Source organism: Grampus griseus, assembly GCF_964374135.1.
Source record: "Grampus griseus genome assembly, chromosome: 17".
NCBI classification, from domain to species: Eukaryota; Metazoa; Chordata; class Mammalia; order Artiodactyla; family Delphinidae; genus Grampus; species Grampus griseus.
The window spans coordinates 75,074,111-75,094,023 of record NC_139011.1 but is presented as its reverse complement, the minus strand read 5'-3'; the positions used below and the strand labels follow the sequence as shown (position 1 = coordinate 75,094,023).

At 40.4% G+C, this 19,913-nt stretch overlaps 1 protein-coding gene across 1 annotated transcript in view; it reads right to left on the bottom strand.

Annotated features, from left to right (window-relative positions):
• TOX (thymocyte selection associated high mobility group box) overlaps positions 1 to 19,913 on the bottom strand; it is a gene marked incomplete at its 5' end in the record, with an annotated part of 296,838 nt that overhangs the window by 116,646 nt on the left and 160,279 nt on the right. The window contains one exon of the mRNA XM_082674743.1: positions 15,493 to 15,735. Coding sequence (XP_082530869.1) covers positions 15,493 to 15,735 — 243 coding nt within the window. The remainder of the gene's footprint in view (positions 1 to 15,492; positions 15,736 to 19,913) is intronic.

Genomic DNA, 19,913 nt, shown 5'->3' with positions numbered 1-19,913 from the left:
CTGAGTGGCCGTCTTCTTCACAACTTGGACCAAGAGCGCCTTGGGCAAGATTCTTCTATCCTGGGTAGAATGCAGCCCTGCACTCATGCAGGTGCTTACCCAATCAACTGTAATAAGAAGAACCCATGATTTTGTGCATCATAAAGTTGTCATCCAGGGGCCTGAGGAAACCCTTTTGTGATCCACGATTCAGAGTTACGTGCATTTGTCTCCCAGTAGATGTTTGATATTTTCTCATCAGTAATATATTTTTCTCAGTATTTTGATAGATTGCCCAGGGAGATTTAATTCCTAATTTCATCTTTTCTGGCCTCTGCAGGAAGCTATATACTGTAGTCATTTCTTTTCTGTTTACTTTGCCTGTGTTTTTTGGAATAGTTTCAGTGTTTCATTTCGTATCATAGGGTCACTAGAGAATGGCGCGAGAACATGTGAGGACAGCTGAGTTCCTCCCCTTCCTTTCTGTACAGTGCTTTACTGGCAAGAAGAACCCTGCAGATTCCACATGTGGAGGTGCCCCGTCCACAGCCACAGCCACAGCCCATGTCCCGCGGCCCTTTCACCCTTAACACCAAAGCTTTCGATGGCAAGTCACATGAGAAGATTACCTCCAACTCTTCAAAGTAACCATGCTTTACAGCCTCAGAATCTATTATTTTTTCTTCCTTTTTTTTGTCTTTTCTTGAAGTATAGTTGAGGTACAATATTAAATAAGTTACAGGTGTACAGTACAGTGATTCACAATTTTAATGGTTATATTCCATTTATAGTTATTATAAAATATTGGCTATAGAATCTATTATCTTTTTAATTTAAAAAAGCTAAAATTTTAAATATGAATAAGAAAGCATTACTTTGCAAATCATATCAGTAACATATAGTATAACATTTAATTGTCTTAATAAAACCTCACATGAGAATTAAGGAAATCCCAATATTAAGGTACATTCAAAAGAAACAGATGTTTATCACCTGTTTAGAATTTACTGTGTGAGAACCTATGATGATTGCCTTACTTGTACTGTGTCATTTAATCTTCACAACAAGAGAAACACACTCTATTGCTATCTGCATTTCACAAATGGGGAACCAGCTGAAGTCCCCTGTGCCAGGTCCTGCAGGTAGGAAGGGTCTATCTTCTTCTTCTTTTATTTATTTATTTATTTATTTATTTATTGCGGTACGCGGGCCTCTCACTGTTGTGGCCTCTCCCGTTGCGGAGCACGGGCTCTGGACGCGCAGGCTCAGCGGCCATGGCTCACGGGCCCAACCGCTCCGCGGCATGTGGGATCCTCCCGTACCGGGACACGAACCCGTGTCCCCTGCATCGGCAGGCGGACTCTCAACCGCTGCGCCACCAGGGAAACCCAGGCCTATCTTCTGAATTACTGCATGAAAATGGAACTTTGAACTTAATGAGGTCATGTTTGGGATTCTCTGCCCTCAGACATCCCTGATTTCAGTACTCTTTCCATTGTACCAATGGAATGTGCTAGCATTCTAACTGTATCTTTTAAATTACCTTGTGCTCTAAGAAGTAGCTCTTTGTTATACCACATTTAAGGGACTGTTCTTCCATAGCTTATGCTCTCTGCCACTGAGGTGCCACTTTACTGTGCACGGACTATTCCAAATAGGCAAGGGTGGTGTGTCCCTTCCCCACTGCTGTGGACACTGGTTGTATGATGCATAAAAGTACTTAGTCTAAATAACTGCCCTGGTAGATCCACCCTAGACCAGATCCTGCTTGGGGAACCCCGTGGAGGCAGTTGAGTGCCTGGGCTCACTCGGATCGTGAATCACTGTGGAGATCTCACTAAGTGCCGACATGTTCAACCTTCCAGCCCCTCGTCCGAGATAACTACGTGTGGCGTCTGCAGGCAGAGTAAGTTGCCAGCCAGTCTCTGGCCCCACGAGGGCATCTCCAGAGCACTGCTCGCAGGAGCTGGGATGTTCCACAGGCTGGGTGAGAAGCAGGAGGCTGCTGACGTGGAGAGCTCTGAAGCCCGCATTCTGACCCCACCGCCCTTCATGGATTGAGCGTCCTCATTCGCACTCTGGGGTTGACGGGGAGGGCCCTCAGCTCGTGGGGGGCATCTGAGCACACTGCTCCTTTGGGACTTGGCCTGTCAGGATGCTTTTGTGACCCTGGCCACATTAATTTAGCATTATTGGACAGGAATGAAGAAAACCTGGTTGAAGTTTATACACAATTCACTATTTCTTTGGCTTTTATCAATTCCCTGTCATACAGAATATTCAAATTTTTATGAAGAGACAAATCAATATGAACATATCAGAAAAAGTAGCAGGAGTTTAATAAAGAGAAGGAAACACTTCTAGCTAATTTCAGATCTGCTGTCCTTGGCAAGCTGCCCAGAATTTTTACTTCTTTTATTTATAAAATAATTTAAACATCTTTGTACTTTTAAAAGTAAATTTTGTATCTTAACGATGGAGAGGAAAGAACATCTTGAAGCTGGCTGATGGTGGGTTCCTGGCACATGGCAGACAGCCCAACTACTGGTCACAGCGCAGAGCTCACAAGAACATGTCTGTTAGCATAGCCTGCTGCCCCCTGAGGCGTTAACACCGCCTTCCTCACGGAGGACTTAAGAATATAAATTGCTGGATTTTTGGCAAAGAGCTAATATTTTTCATTAGCTGGAATGCTAATTTATTCAACATGATGACTAGAAAATGTACTTAAACTGTTAGGTACTAGAGATATTAATCTTGTATCTCACTTAATCCCCCAAACCACATGGTGCTGTAAATACTGTTGTCATACCATTTTTTTCCTGTTACAGAGAAGGAAACCGAGAGTCAAAGAGATCCAGTGATTTGTCAAAGTTACCAGCTAGAATTCCAAGCCCACCCTTTTTTCATTGGACTATAAGATCTCTCTTTTCCTCTGCTCACTCTCTGATTATATTATTTCAGCAAGGTAAACATGAAGTGAGCTTATATTGTTAGAAAAAAAGAGGGCAGAATTGGGAATGTCGTCTGGCTGGCACAGCTGGTGTGAGCGGTGACGGCGTCAAGTCCATCAGAAACCTCCACGGGGGGACGGAGAGAACCGGAGGCCCCATTAAGCCTTTCAGTGCAGAGTCATCAAGCCCTCGCCCTGTGAGAGGCACAGCCCCTGCCTCACCAGGAAGGCAGAGTGACAAAGACCTCGGCCTGCCTGCTTCACCACCTACAGGCTGCCACCTGTGTAACCTGCCTCTGTCCACAGTCCCTCCTGGGCAAGCTAAGGATCACACCTCCCTCTCCTAGTGTGACTGTGGGGATTAAGGAGGAAACTGTGTAAAACACTTTGCCCAGGACCTGGCAAGAGCAGGTGTCCAGTGAACATCAGCACAGTAGTTCTCGGAATGAGCCAGGCAGGAAGGACACTAGTAACTAGAAGAGGAACGACAGACAGCATGAGGAAAACCCAGACAAGCAGCTGTGGGGGCTTCTGAGCGGGGGGATAGCAAACAGCTGACATGAGGCACACTGTCTGCCAGGTGCTGCTTGAGGGCTTCAGATGCCTGGACCCACTGAAGCCTCACAACCCAGGACAACGAGGCACACGAACGCACTTGCGCACAACCACAGGCAGCCAGTGAGCGGTCAGGCAGGGGCCAGGTCTGGGCTGCCTCGTCCCCTGAACCAGCGGGCGTGCCCAGCACCCACACCGCTTCTCCAGACCCGGAGGCCACTGGTTGGTTTCTGCAGGTGACTGGCACTCCCTGGACAACTTAAGGAGTGGACCGCATCTGGGAACTTGAACTTACAGAGTCTCACATCTTCCAGGTTTCATATACGTAACCCTCACCTTTCCAAGTTAACTGGCAGCTCCTGGATTCTAACACTGCACGTGACACCTAGTGGATTGGAGGCACAATGAAGACACTCCAAAAACATGTGAAGATTAGGGTGAAAAGCCAGCTAGAAGCACCCCTGCAAGGAAGGCAGTGTCTGCTGTTTGCTGGGAAACAGCCCCGTGGGCTGCCATAATCAGAAATGAGGCTGCTTTGGGGAAAGCAAGAACAGCCACAGAAACAAGAAAATACCCCAGGTAACACAGTAGCTGTTGACCAAAGGTCCCAACCTGCATCTTCCCGGTGCGGGGAATGGCCATTGCCAGCCACTGGTACTCTCATGATGGGATAAGAATCCCCAACACACACACACAATCAATACCTAAATGTGTAACTGCATATACTTATGTAGAAGGAGAGACAGAGATACATATATAGATGCGAACAGCTTACTTTTATTCTATCTGAATATAGTTACATGGTTGAGCCTGACTCGTCTGCTCATCCTGGTAATTGTTCAAGCACTGTAAGATATGTGTACCACACATTTTAAAGCATTTTCTTTAAAGCATGTTAAAGAAAATGCTTTAAAATGCTAATAGCTTTATTAGTCTTTTGATAGTCTTAATAATATAATGGTTTTAGCAATAGCCTTTATGAATCTATCATCTTAATTAAAGAGGGACTTTATTTTTCATCCAGATCATTTTCAAGTTTCATAATGTATGAAGGATTGGTCCTATCTCGATTTGGTAAGCCATTATTTACGTCTGCTGGTTAGCAGAAAATGTGATTAACTATGCATTGCATATAAAAATATGAAAAATGTTAATAGTGTAATATGTTTTAGGGCTTGAATAATATTTTATTAAAGACAATACAGATTTTGATTAAAAAACCCCCAAATCCCTTAAATGTTAATAATACTTTTCAAATGTAACAAATCTTGAGAAAGTTTTTTGCCTATCCTGAATTATAAAAAGGAGTTGAATCCTCCTTCTGTCAAATAGTACTTAGATTTCCCTGGGGAATTTGTATACTCCCTTAAATTCAGAGAAGCTCAACATATCAATTTTGTTATTGTATGTCTATCAAAATGTTAAATATATTTATTAGGTGGAGGAAAAAAAAAAGACCTGTTCTCTGGATTACTATGGCATTTGTGATATTGTAAATGATCGAGAAAAGGAAAGATGAATCGAATATTTTAACGACTGCCCCAAATGGTTAAAGACTCTGCAGCACGTCATACCTTTTCTCCAATGAGTGTGTGTTGCTTCTGGCAGAGAAATGTATATGAATGGCTAATCTAAAACGACAAATATTATGTTCCTGTAGGTACTATTTGTCCACATAAGAGAACTCAGAACTTTCAAACTGGAAAAAACTGAAATGGAAAAAAAAACAAAACCTGCTCTTAAAATGTTCCCATATGCTCTAGATAAGAACAGTTAATGAATAATGAAGGAAGTGGTGTCTTGGAGTGAGACTGGTTCATTGTTCTCCTGAAAAGCATTTTAGACTAATTCTCCTATGATTCCATGACTAAATGGATTTATAATGCACCACTTTAATGTTAATAATCTACTCTCCCAAATCAAGCAAACAGCAAGACAAAGACTGAATCATTTTGTGATTAAAGAAAAAAATCAACACTGGTCATATGAGCCAATCTTTAACAAACATTAATTCTCCACATTGTTCCTTCTGCCCCCAAGATTTTGGGGGACTAGGCAGAAATTTGTTCCTTTAGATGTCTTGTAATTTTGCTGATAATTTTTCTCCATAAAAATAGCTCTACTCAGAAAATGAAACTGTTCATCTAAAAAAGATCAACTATACATTATAATTAATTATCAAATATATCAATTTAATAGTGGTATGGGTTAGGAATGATTAGTAGTGAGTTGATTAAGTGTTAAGACTACAAAATAGATTTAAGTTTAGGGCTCATATTCATTTAGCTAAATTGAAAGTATTACAGCAGTCTTGGTGCATTTAGACCCCACAACACATGATATTACACTTTTTTAAAAGCTGTAATATTTGTATTATTTTAGAAGACTACACAACTTAGAAGTGTCAGCAAAAAAAAAAAAAAAAAAGCAATAATGATCCTGTACTTGTCTGGGGAAAATTTTAAGGGTTCCACTGGGGACAAAGGAGTTCATTTATTGGATCAGAAATAGTTATCGAAGTCCTACTATGAGCCGAGCACTATTTATAATATCGTTATTAATGATGTCCACATGGAAGTCTGGACAGCGAAACCAAGTGAGCTCTCAGGGTGTCTAGGTCCTCTTTTCTGCAAAGAGCTTGCCAGGCAGAGGGAGAGGCAGCAGAACTTCTCCCCTCCGCCGGGGGTGGGGTGTGGGGCACATCCTGAGTGCTAAGCTAGGGGCCAGGGAGGGAAGGCGAGAGTCGGGAAGGACACGCGTGCCTCGCTCAGCTCAGGGCCTGACTTAAGTCCAGGCTTGACCCATGAGGTGCTGTCATTCTTACTTAGGGTAGAGGGGTGAGGGTGGAACGCTCCTCGGACCCGAAACTAGGAGGAGACGCAGACAGCGCTCCTGGACGGGGGAAGGGCCGGGCGGAAAGGCCCAAGGCAGGAAGCACACATCCTACGGAGCCTTCAGGTATACGATTTCTCTCCTGAACAGGCTTCCTTTCTCACTTGCTGTTTATTCTTCTCACTCCCACCTCTTTTTCCTCTAGGCTCTGTGTTGCTTTTCCCCAATTCCCCCTCAACACTCTAGGAAATATTTTATTAACAACTGGAGGGTGCAGCTAGTGACCGAAACTTCATTGCCAGGACCTGGGGAGTCTTGCTTATGGGCCTACTTAGAACCTATTTGTCCAAGGACAATTAGTAGCGCATAGCTGTATTTTTCTTCCCTCTCTTTGTTTGCCAAGTGCTATTTAAATAATGGATACCCAGCCAGAAAAAAAAGATGCCTTGAAGAGTAACACCATGATGTCCTTCCCAGATGTTTGCCTTTAGGATGAGAAATGAGTTACACAGAAACAAGATGGGGAATTGCTGGCTAGATACCAATACAGTAAGGGACACATGCTGTGGGAGTGATCGATGGTTCAAAAATCAAATATGTCAGCAATCGATGATGCTATTAAAGAGACTACCGTAAAATGTCCATGTGGGGACAGAGAAGTATTTGAAAAATTCAGAAATTAATCTGCAACCTCAGGCAATGTCTGGAGCTCTGCCTCCCATCGTGGTCGGCATTCCTTAAAATCACAAATTAAAAAACAAATAGTTAATTTGATGTAAAAGTTGAAAAATATGACCTCTGAGGAAAGGTTAAAGGAATTGGGGTTATTTGGGCCAGGTAAAGCACAACTGCAGGACTGACTTAATAATGTCAAAATACTTGAAATCAACTGTTCTTCAAGCATTCAGATGTCTGAAGCGGACACAGCAGAGTGAAAGTGCAGTAAGATACTTCAGTTTAACTTTAATAAGGAACTTCCTGGAAGGAATCTAAATCTCTTACTGCAATTTAACTTAACATTACAAGGTTAATTAAACACAAACAGACTACCAAGGAAAGCTGTGGAATCTTGGCTCTTAGATCGAAAACCACGTATCCTAACTGGTTTAGGTTTACTTCTGTCTGGAATTAAGAGACTGGATTGAATAACTCCCCGAGTCTGCTTACAGTATATTATATAACTGGTCTTATAGCTTTCTGATTTCTTCCGTGCATGGGCGAGGCACTGATCCACATGAACACTAGGGGTGAAGGAAAAGTACAGCAAGCCCTACATACAACGTGAATCTTGAGTTTTTGTACTTGGCATAAGAAAGGAGAAGTGTTATTTTTACATTGACTCCTTTCCTGAACACTATTAAGGAGAGCTCTAGTTTGAAACAATATTTTATTACAGCACTAAAAGATAGTCCCAAACCATTAGCATACTGAGTCCACTGAACTACTTATCAATACTACATTCAAAGTAGTCTGTTTTGAGCAAAGAAAGGGCTTAAGTAGAGCTTAACAACTAACCGCCACCAACGCTTATTTTTAGCCTTATTAGGAATCTGACATTTAAAAAAAAAACCCAAACCACACACTTTTATTATATATGGTAAAAAAAAAAGAACAAAAAACAGCCCATTTTTTTCACAGTATTACAGTGGTTTAATACATTGCTCTCATGTGCTGCAATATTCAAAAAAGGATAATTTGTGAAAAAAATGGCTATAACTGCTAAACATTTAATGAATTATGGTATAATTCTAAATAATTATTCTTCGTCTTTTTTCTTCTGTCAAAGTGGGCAAAATCATTTCTTTTTATTGCTTTTCTCTCCCTATTTTTTAAAGAAAGAAACAAACCAGGGTGACATCCATTCCATTTTAAGCTAATGCTTCTATCATTTCATATCTGAATGGGGCTGACATCATCAGCTCCTTCGTGTCCCAAAAGATACTTAGCTCTAGTCCACTGTTAGATAATTTATGCATTACATGAAATAAGATATCTCCAGATTTTGAAAATATTTATTTTAAAAACAGCAATCAAATTGTGTGTAATCACATTTTCTGCCTGGCTTTGAAAGCTACATTATTCAATATGCCAGTGGTCCTTTCCATCATGGCGACATATTAGCAATTCATGCTGCTCTAATACATCTGACTTCCTTGATGTACAGCACTCCCTACAGACCCAGAGAAACATTCCTCCTTCAGTTCCGTGTGTCCTGCGCAGTACCTACCGAAGTGATGGTTGTCAAAACAGTTGTACAGTGGCCTTTGAGTGCAAGGTGTGCCATGACTGAAAGCTTCAAATGACAATAAATCTGAGTATATACATTATGCTTGCTTTTGTTGCCTGGAAAAACTAAGGCATTCGGGAAATAAACCCCCCAATTTTATTGCCTTTTAGCATTTTTTTCCATTTTAAACTCCAGAACTGGAAATTTGAAGCATTCAAAGAAATTGAAATCTCCTTTGTTGCATTTTTCATTGTAAATTTTCTATACTGTGTCATTAGGAACCACACTCTACAAAAAGCCCAGGTTCTAAATGAATCCTTTCTGTGAGGCCGTTCTAAAACTTTGCACGGTTTTTCTTTGTATGAAAGAGCTTCTGTTGCCTGCACAAAGAACAAGCGATCACCACATATATCGGCCAGGCAGGAGCCTTCGATGACTTTATACAAGGTTGCATTTTGCCTTTTACCAGTCCATGGTGAAACCCAGCAGTGAATGTGCCAGGGTGGAGAGAAAAAGGAGAGGCTCTTGATTTCAGTTTGTACGAATCAAACAATTGTTCTTAAACCATGAATACTTAATATGAACATTTTCTTATTTTACCCTTCTCCCAAAATAGCTCTGTAGTTTCTTTTTAACAACATGAAAACAACATCACTTTATTCTTAATGGCAGAATAATATTTTCCACTCAAAAGAAATGTTCTGTCCAACAGGTTCAAATATCTTAATAACCGATTAGGTTTTGGGGTGGGGGGACAGGTAAAACACTGAGAATCTTGTCCAAGTGATGGTGGGAAAAATGACTAAGTAACTAAAGTGACAAGTTGAGAGAGTCGTGACTCTGGATCATAGTTGTGTGGTCGATAGAGAATGAATCATAGGAAAATGCCAGCCCTGGAAAGGGCCTCAGAGATCAACTAGTTTTGTGGTTTTATGTCTTCTTTGGGGGCAGAATCCTATGTTCAAGGGAATTTTTACAAGAAACGTGAACGAGTGAAATGAATCAGCGCAACAGCGCTCTGGCTGATTCCTGGCTTCCCCTGGCTCCGCCTGATCTAGTCCAACCCCACTGGTTACAGACAGGGTGCAGAGAATTGTCCATGGTTAACAAACTTATCCCAGGCAGGGCCTGGCCTTTCAGACTCTCATTCCAGTGCTCTTCTAACCAGATTCCACTCTTGGAAAAGCACAGGCGGTCAATTATCCACTATCAAAATAACTCAGGAATTTTGAGAGAAATGGAACTCTTGCATATTGGGTCGTGAGTGGCTGTTTAACTTGGACCTAGAGAATCAGAACTAGTTGGCACTTGTTCAACAGTATATACTAATAGAAATTCGACACTGTTTTATAGCCTGGTCTTGGAAAATATGGACTTTAAGACAATGGAATCTTTTTTCAAGTGCCAGAAACCTTACTTTTTGCAGGAGTCCTGACTGACTACTGACACATAAAATGGCACAGGGAAGAATGTACAAAAAAGGAAGTGGTGGGAAATTTGGGAAGGAAAAACTGTCACCCTGTGTATGTTTCACCCCTGTATATGTTTATGGCAAGTTTCAGAAGGCAATCTAGATTTTCTACCCTGGTGGCCTCTTTATCAGAAAGGGGTTCCCACTGAATATATCTATAGCACCTACTGTGTGACAGGCACTACTTTACAGATATTAACTACGTTAATGCTACAACAGTATGGGATTAAGTGTCTTATTATACCTATTTTATAGGTAAGGAAACTGAGGCACAAAAAGGTTATGTAAGTTGCTCAATGTCATGCAGCTGGTTTAGGTCTGTGCCAGGATTTGAACTGCGGTAGCTGTGGTCCAAAGATGTCAGTTTTAATCAAAATGATGTGTAAGAACACTCAGTAGAAGGTAAAGACTTCTTTGGTGACTAGCAGGCTTATTGCCTTTTTTTCTTTTTTTGGACAGATGTGAAGAAGATTAAGGATTTAAGTATAAATAACTCTTTAGGAAAATCTTCTCTCATGCATTTTAACTTCTGCAAAAGAGTTATACGTATACAGTCTTGCTTTTTACATTTTTTTTAGCAAACATATAATAATACTTCCTATGTGCCAACCAATGGTCTAAGCAATTTTTAAATATTCATTTCACTCCATGAGGTAAGGACGATAATTTATCCTTGTTTTTCAGGTAAGGAAGCTGGGGTATTCACTGGTTGAGCCACAGAGCAAGTCTCTTAAGTACCCTGAATCTCCATTTTTCATTTGTAATATTGGAATAATAATACTCACTCAGATATTGATTTCTAATTACGGACTAAATTTTTTACATCTAATATATTAGAAATTTGTTGGTAATGCTTATAACCAGTAAAACTGTATCACTTATGTTGCCAGTGGGGATAAGAAACAGGTAGATATAAGAAAATTTAAATTTAAAATAAATTTTCAGAAAAGATTATATATTATACAAAACAGCAACATATATAACATATAATAATGCATGTATGTTAAACATTACAATAACCTCTAAAATATATACAATATCTAAATGAGAATTAAAATATTTTCACCTATTTGATCCATTCAGATTCTAAAATTCCATCATGTGAAAATACTAACACAAAGATCTGAGCACCTTACTAACAGAAAAAGTCTCAGCTTTAATAACACTGAAGAGCTTCTGGAAGAAAAAATTGACGACAGTTGATCCTATACATAAATCTACCTAGGGTGGCTCATACTTACAAGATTTTAAAATCTACAGCAAGTTCATTATTTAGAATCCGCAAGTGTCAGCTTTTATTGGTTGTTCCCAAACTGTAGGTGACCTTGAAAGGAGTTATCAGAAAGAGCCCTGCAATTTCTAGGTGGGAAGCTTTTACTTCCTGATTCTGTAGCCATTATTTCCTCATCTATATGAACACTGATAACCTAAATTGTGCACTATTCCATTTCATACATATGTCATAAATATAGGGGCTTCCCTGGTGGCTCAGTGGTTAAGAATCTGCCTGTCAATGCAGGGGACACGAGTTCGAGCCCTGGTCCGGGAAGATCCCACATGCCGCGGAGCAACTAAGCCCATGCGCCCCACTACTGAGCCTGCGCTCTAGAGCCCACGAGCCACAACTACTGAGCCCACGCACCACAACTACTGAAGCCCGCACGCCTAGAGCCCGTGCTCTGCAACAAGAAAAGCCACTGCAATGAGAAGCCCGCACACCGCAACGAAGAGTAGCCCCCGCTCGCCTCAACTAGAGAAAGCCTGTGTGCAGCAAGGAAGACCCAATGCAGCCAGAAGTAATAAATAAATAAAAAATAAATAAACTTATTAAAAAAAAAATATATATATATATATGTCAACAACTGATAAACCAATCAATCATCTGGTTAAATTTTGTGATCACGTTATACACGAGCAAAGTTGCTGGGAAAGAGTTTTAGTCAGGTTTTATAAAGACACATGAAAAAAGTATCTTATAGACCTAAAGTTACTTCAAAGAAAATAATCCTTAGCCCTTTTTAAATATAAAATATGGCAATATGAAGGGTTGTTCATCTTCAGATTCATTGGTTTGGGAATGATGTGCAAACAACTTAAGAGCTCGTATTTCTTCTCACTGTCACCACCCTGTGTGTCTTCACACTCCTTGCCTGAGTTACAGCAACAGAGGGCTCCTCAGACCCTACACAACTCCAGTTTCCTGCCACTGCGATCCCTCCAGAGAGATGCCAGAAGGGTTTTCCTATGACACTGCTTTCATAATGCTTTTGCCTTGAGCGAAAACAGCCAGTGGTTTCTTAGACTCCATCATATCAAGCCCACAGTCCTTAGTGATTTTTGAAACCTTTTGTCAAATCTCCTAACTTAAAATATCCAGCCTGCTTTTCAAATGCTCTCTCTCCTAGACGCCTTTTCTTTCCTTTCTGTTTGTCTAAATCGAAACCATCTTTCAAGACATGACTGCCGTCCTACCTTTTCCACTAAGTTTTATAAACTACCCAAACCAGATGACTATAATCTCTTCCAACCAGGATTCCTACTGGGTTCACGGCCAGTAAAATTGTGGTTAGCCCTTCTCCTGTCTCTAACTGCTTGATGTTTCACTCAAACTGTTTCATACTTGGTTACGTTTTTTCTGTAGTTTACAAGCTCCTGAAGCACACTGACCGTATTTTATCAATCATTTGAGCCCTTTCGAACATTTAGAGCACAGAAGGCATTTAAAATGTACACACTGATGAGTGGCATTCTAAACACATGATAGCTCAAAATAAGATTGGAGATGCCCCTTGTTTCTCAAAGGAATTAGTAGACTCCAGTAAAGTTGGCCTTTCCAACTTTATTAAATTTCTATTGCAACTTTGCAGTATTATCAAACTCTGGCTCTCGCAATCCAGTCAGAGACCCAAGCCTTGAAAAAGGACTCTTAAAACAAATTTCATCTCCAAATGTACTTTCTTCAAGACCGCGCTGGCTTAAAAAATGGGTTTCCTGTAGATTTAATGTTAAATCAACATAATTAACTGGACCTATGCTCTCCAGGATAGTAGCCACTAGGTACATGTTGCTACCTTAAATGTAATTAAAATACAATAAAATAAAAATCAGTCTTTCAGTCACGCTAGCCACATTTAAAGTGTTCCATAGCCAATGACTATTGCTACTGGACAGCATGCGTAACAGAAAAGCCATCCTCACAGGAAGCTCTACTGGACAGTGCTGAGGCCTATCCAAAGTCTCGCCAAAACTTAGTATGTTGGGGCAGCTTTTTACCGACAGCGTAAAATGCTCGGACCAGTGCTGTGAGAGGCAAACTAGACGTCCACCTCAGAATACGGTTTGGAGGTACTGGGAAGTCTCACCATCCTATGAAAAACCCAAATAGACTCACTGTGCCAAGAACTGGAATGGAAATTAGAGCTTCACTCGCTTAGTTTAGACTGAACAGGGACCCTCTGCCTTGTAAAGTGTGAAAAGTTCGAAGGGAAATACCATGTTGATGGGAAAATACCGAAGTCCGGTTTCTGACAGTGGGTTGGGCGGAAAGGAGCATAAAGAATTAGGATGGGCAGAGGCTCCTGACGAGGAAGGAGGGAAGCGTAGTAGAGGAAGGGCCTAGAAGGTGGTGCTACACAGCTGCGACTAGATCCAGTCCCGAGCACATCATCTGAGGGTGGAGTGACTTAGCAAGGGCGGCAAAACTGGGAAAATTCCAGGTGCATGTATGCTGAGGTTGCACAAGCATCTCTTAAAGAGTGAATGGCGAATTGGGAGGGTCCTGGAATGCTAAGAAGGCAAATTATATAAAAGAAAAAGGGTTTTGAGACTAAAACTATATAACTGAGTATCTCATTATCCTCCTGTGGCCCAACTTCATTAGCACATGAGGAAGAAGCATAGAGGACAAAACTGGTATTTTATGTGCTGTGTTCGTCCTTCCTCTCCTTCTCAGTGAACAGGGAAGTCTATAAAGCATGACATGGACACCTTATTGGCTCATGAGGTGGGTCTGAAGGCTTAGCCCCAAAGAGGAATAGGCACGTGATTTTTCAAGGTCACTACTTTGAAGTACAACATTCATCAGAGTTACACACTTAGCATGTTTTCTAAAAAATCCATCTTCCATTTTATGAAGCCACGGTTAATACTCTTAGCATAAATCTATACAGGTGGAGAATCATCTAAAAACCGGGACAACGGTGTCGAGTTTTTTGCTCCTGCTGGTGCTGGGAACAAGTCCTCCCCTCTTGTCCACCCAGCTAGCTGCCGGTTCTGAGGAGAATTCTATACCCTACCATGGCCTGTGACATTAGGCTCAGGGCTTCATTCCCCCAAAACTACTATGGGATCTCTTTCCACTCTCCTTTTGCCCCCCTTTCTGTTCATGATTAACAGAAAAACCTTCTTGTGAAGTCATTCAAGCTAGAGATACATCACCAAATGATTTAGGTAAGTGATAACATGAAACGCTTTCCTATCAGAAACAACATAAGATGAGCAAGTTAATCGATTTGTTCATTGTGAACATGACAGAACTGTTCAGTGGCTTATAAAAATGACAACAGAGATGGTTGGACTGTTAAGTGATTGAACAACGCAAACCAAAGAACGCTCATTAGAAGTCACTGTTAACCTGAGAGAGAGTTTCATTACATGGTAGAAAGCTCTGCCCTTGGCCATATACTACTGACGATATTCTCTACTCCTTGAGATATAGACAGAGAAATTATTAAGGTTTTAGATGACATAAAAATCAGACAGAAAGATTTTATGATGTCAGTATTTCTCAAGCATGGGATACTCGTTAAAAATACAGACTCTTGGACTTCCTGGGTAGGGGCTGGGCATTCAGTTTTTGCTAGTCTTCTGGGTGATACATAGTCTCACTAAATTCGAGAAGTGTAGAACATCAGAAGATTCAAAGTGACGAACAAAGTCCAAGAGACAGAAACACTTCAGTAGAGATAAATTTTGATCACCCAAATTATACCTTCAAAATAAAGATGAAAATTGTTTTCTTGCTTTCCTATTATATAAATTGGTAGAATTTGAGAGCAGAAAATAGGGCAGCAACCAACTTACACAGCAGTTCCTAGAAGAAGTGGGGATCTTGCTTGTGGTGAAGAATCCTGCACTAGATGAGATGTGGCACCTTTATGATAACTTTTTATCTAAAAGTTAACAAGACATTTTGACCATATGACCACACATTCAGTGTCAAATAGTATTTAGGACTTTGAGTTATAAATATGAGTGATCAAACATGTAATTAATTGATTTTGCCTTGACTTAAATGGAAAATGGAAAATTGCTTTAGGATTTTACAGGATTTATGGATTTAGGATTTCATAGCTAAAAACGATTCTAGTTTCAGAAAGCCACGTTACGATGATTGAAAGATTCTCACGTTAATTTCGACCTTGTCCTCGCTGTGTCCCCTGCTCCCCCACCACCAATCAGTCAGCAGACCCTTACCACAGAAATGGAGTTGGGAAGCAGCGCTCCGTCCTGTCCCAGCATATTGGAGACGGTGATTTCAGGTAGGTCCATGTTTTGTGGATGAAACGGTAGCAGGCCATTATGGTTCATTGGGTGACACAGAGAGTGGTAACCAGGTTCGACCTCATTCAGGTGCACCAGCGAGTGGTCGGGGAGGGAAGGAGGAGTGATGGGTGGAATGTTAAAGTCTTCGCTTTCCAGGCTTGGACCAGGGTAGGACTGAAAAGACAATGGTGATATTGATGCAAATTATCATCCCCTTCTTTTCATCATGGTGAACAAACACACATGACCCTTTCAGATATTATTACAAGCATCATTAAGGATTTGGCAAAGACACTGCAAACACTCAGATTATCCTGCTGCAATTTCTCTATCATGCATGGAAGAAAATCGCCTCGAAGGCATAGCCACTTCTTGTATAAAGAGTGCCACCATTAAGCAGTTTTATTGTTCCAAGAAGCTGAAATCAAACAGATTTCAAAGGTCCCATTAAAATGCTCCAGAGTTGTAATCTGGCTGAATACCTTTTTTCATGGGAATTGTGGGGAAGGAAAGGCAATTTATAAAATTAATATTTGATCAAACATGTTTCGTAGGGCTCCCTACTGCTCAGATCATGAGATGTAATAAAATGAATTCCAGAAGTCTAAGGCAATTGCTTCTGGGTTTTGAAGAGCTACATGCTCACAACTGACAAAAAAAGTTGGTAAAGCAGTAGCTTAACCATGTTGCATAAGTGTGACTTCAGAGAAAGTGTCATATATGAAGATAATGCCATTAAAAGCTATTTTTATCATGAAGATTATGCCATCAAAATAAAAATGAAGATGGCTTTCTTGATTTCTGACTATTCACATTTATTTGATCTACCCCTAGAAGGCAGTAAATAATTTTGTAATCATTTAAATGCGGTTCGGCCAATTTTGAAAGACAAAATTACACAAATATCATTATAATACTAATTTAGGAATAAAAGTCAATCGGTAAAATAAATAACAACATACGTGGGGCTTTTTCTTTTAGAAAGTAGCTTTTAGATAAAACAGGAAGGGAGGGAGCAAAGAAGGAAGACAAGAGTATGTGAGGACACTCCTGCTTACAAATAGAATGTGGTAAACATGGAACATATAAGGAGGAACTGAATAATAAAATACTGTTACCAATTCATATCAAAACACAGCAATACTTAGCAGTCTTTAGAGAGCAGGTACCATAGTACGAAGGAAACAGAGCGGGTCCAGATAACTCTCGCAAGCCTATCTTTCAAAGTACGCGAGTCTTCCTAGTGTCTGAGCACAGGGGTAGCGAGGACCCGCTTGTCTGGCAGCAGCACGCCTGCTGGAGTGTGCGAGATTGGAAATGAGCAGACTGAGGGTAGGAGCCAAAGAAAGGAGTGTAGGGGAGTGTTCAGCCAATCAGCTTCATGCTCCTGCTTCCAAGTGCCTGGGGTTATTTTTTTCCAGATGACATCTATTTGTCTAACAGAAAGAAAACCTTCAAGTTGCACTTGCTAAATGTTGTACAAGTTTTGATATATTTGTTTAGGTTTTGTCAGGAGACACGCTTAAATGAAGAGCTACTTGGAACATCTGGCATTGAGACGTGGTCCCGTAGAGGCACGTGTGGGTTACAGACTGGGGGCGTATGAAGGGAAGATTTAATTCATCTCTGCAGATAATTTTTCTTAAGTATCTAAAGTTCTGTTAAAAGAAAAAATCACCAGCACTAAAAGTTCAATCGTAAGTTATCAAAATTTCCTGTTCACAGTATCTACCTCTTGTCTGAAAAATATACTAGTGCCCTGTGTCAAAACAAGCAAGTTTGATTAAATTCTCATTTGCCTAATATAATTTAGACCTTTAATCTGTAGACCTAAACCATCAGCCCCTGGTACAAGTATTCACATAAGAAGCATAAAAGACACAAAATGGTGGGGGGTGGGAGGGAGAGGAAGCACACTTATTAATGCTGGCTTCGTAGAAAGCGCTGTATTGAGTCCTTTGACTATGCTGTCTTCATTTAGCCCTTTGTCTTCAATAATTCTTTGTGTAGCTATTATTACCCTGTTTTCCTGAACAGAAAATTGAGAGTTTGAAGTTAAATAACATTCACTTAGCTGGTAAGCAATCAACTCAGTACGTCTGAGGGACGGATATATGGAGGAGGAAGGCGTTTTTAGTTCTAACACTTCCATAACTAGTTTAATTGCTATTATTTTATTAAGCTGAATGATACAAAGTTGCCAATACTCAACTGTTTTTGATCAATAAAATTTCACAATTTAAGAATTAGTATTAGCATTAGTATACGGTTTTTCCTATTCCCAAATTCCATCCCAATGCCTATCCCATTAAAATCAAATATTTACTCTAGAAGAGCACAAGTATTCATAATTTGTCTTTCTGACAACATTTCGAAGGCTGAACTTGTTGATACCTATCTTTTAAGAAGTTAATTGACATCTGTTTGAAACCTTCCTGAATAAGATACAATTAATGCCAGCCATAAAGGAAAAAGATGTTTTTAACTTTATAAATGACATTAAACCTCTGAAATACCCAGGGATAGTCTACCTATGGTGTACTATAAATTTACATTCTAGAATTTCTCCAGTAGTTAAATCTTAATTTGTGGTGTTTTAAAGGAAGGCTTAATTGGTATCACTTTACGTCCAGTGATAACAATTGTACTGCAATTTAACTAAGCTACATGGTTTATTTTCATGTAATTACACATTAATGTTATTTAATCCGTGCACTTACATACCAAAACCACAGATTCCACAACTTAACTGGTAATGGGTAGTTATGTGGATCAAGAATTTTAACAACAAAAGGTTACTTAGTAGTTTCTATTCTTCACATTAGAAGTCATGAGATGGTTATTTGCCAGGAGCCTATTACAATGTAATCGATGCCATATAAAAGTAGAACGGTAATTGTATAAATGTCAAAATGTCACAGAACTCACAAAAACTTCAATGCCAGACTAATTACTAATTATTTTTTAAGTTTGGAAATGAATTAGCTAATTCTTCAACATTGACTTCCATGGCATGACATCTTTATTTTGGTTTCTTAAAACCTAATAAGTTTGACTTAACCACAGTAAGTTATATATTAAGAGGCAATTTGCAGTTTAGGGGGTGATGTAACAATCGCATATGATTCAGTATTTTCCCTCATTCCCCATGAAGCTGCCTGGTTACAATCAGTGTTCAATGTTTGTTGAATGAATTAACAAATGATCATTGAATGAATGCATACAAGAAGAAATGAATGTGAAGATGACTCTTAAAAGGCATGAAGTTTATGACTATACCACTGTTATGCCATGGGCTTGAATAAATATCCTGTATTCCCAAGAATGCACTGGCTAGATGACAGCATGGTATGGAATGCTGATTGCTCAGCATGTTGGGAAGCCAAAAGTACTGTATCCTGTTAAAGATGTAAAGGCTTAAGCAGCCTGAGAAAGGCTGGGGTAGGGTAGTTTAGTGTCCCTCTCTGGCTGTTGATCTGTCCCCCTGAAGTGGTTTGCACTCACCATCCCATGGTAACACAGAAGTCCCAGAGGATTCCTAAGGGCGAGTTTGGGGCCCCCTGGCTCTCAGAAGTTGTTGGAACCTAATCCCTACTGCAGCTAGCTAAGGACCTGGTGGAAGCCTTGGTTCTGCAGCAGGATCCCTTGGGGATGGCTACCAGCAAGGGCCTCACTAGACAAGTGGACAGACAGCGCATGAGAGGGTGCTCTGAGCACAGAAACAGGGACATTGGTGATGAGACCAGGGACTGAGTAGTCAGAGAAGCTTCAGTGAAAATCATTCCTTGCACTTTCTCCTGATTCAGGGTCCTTTTCTGATTCGGGCTTATTTTCCTCCTTCAAGTCTCAGTGAGGCCAGGTATTAAAAAAAACTTTCATTCTCCAATTCTATTGAGACCAAAGATCATTTGATCCTTCCTAAGACCTTGCATATCCCGATGAGACACTGGGCTACCTTTTTTAGCCTCAGTGAGAGACCACCAAGGAGTCAATCCATGGCTTGTGAGGTCTGGGAGGCTAGGTTCCAGGCTACAACGCTGGAGAAGAGCCCCTATGGCCTTTCAAGGTGGCATCGCCTTCCTTATCAGCCTTTCTAGTGCCTCTTACCCCTCCCAATCTAGAGATCAGAATCTTCTCAGCAGCTGCCTCTTCCCCAAGAAATGATAAAAGTCAAGGTGACCATCTACACAAATGAAGAGAAAGTACTCAGGGTTAACGATATGAAATTCAAGACAATATATTTAATTTATCTTGGATCTTCACCATGTTAATGAAAGGTAAACTGGAAACAAAGCAGCATGCAAAGTGATTTGCTCTAAACCATAGCTAGTCTGCATGATCTAAATGAGTCA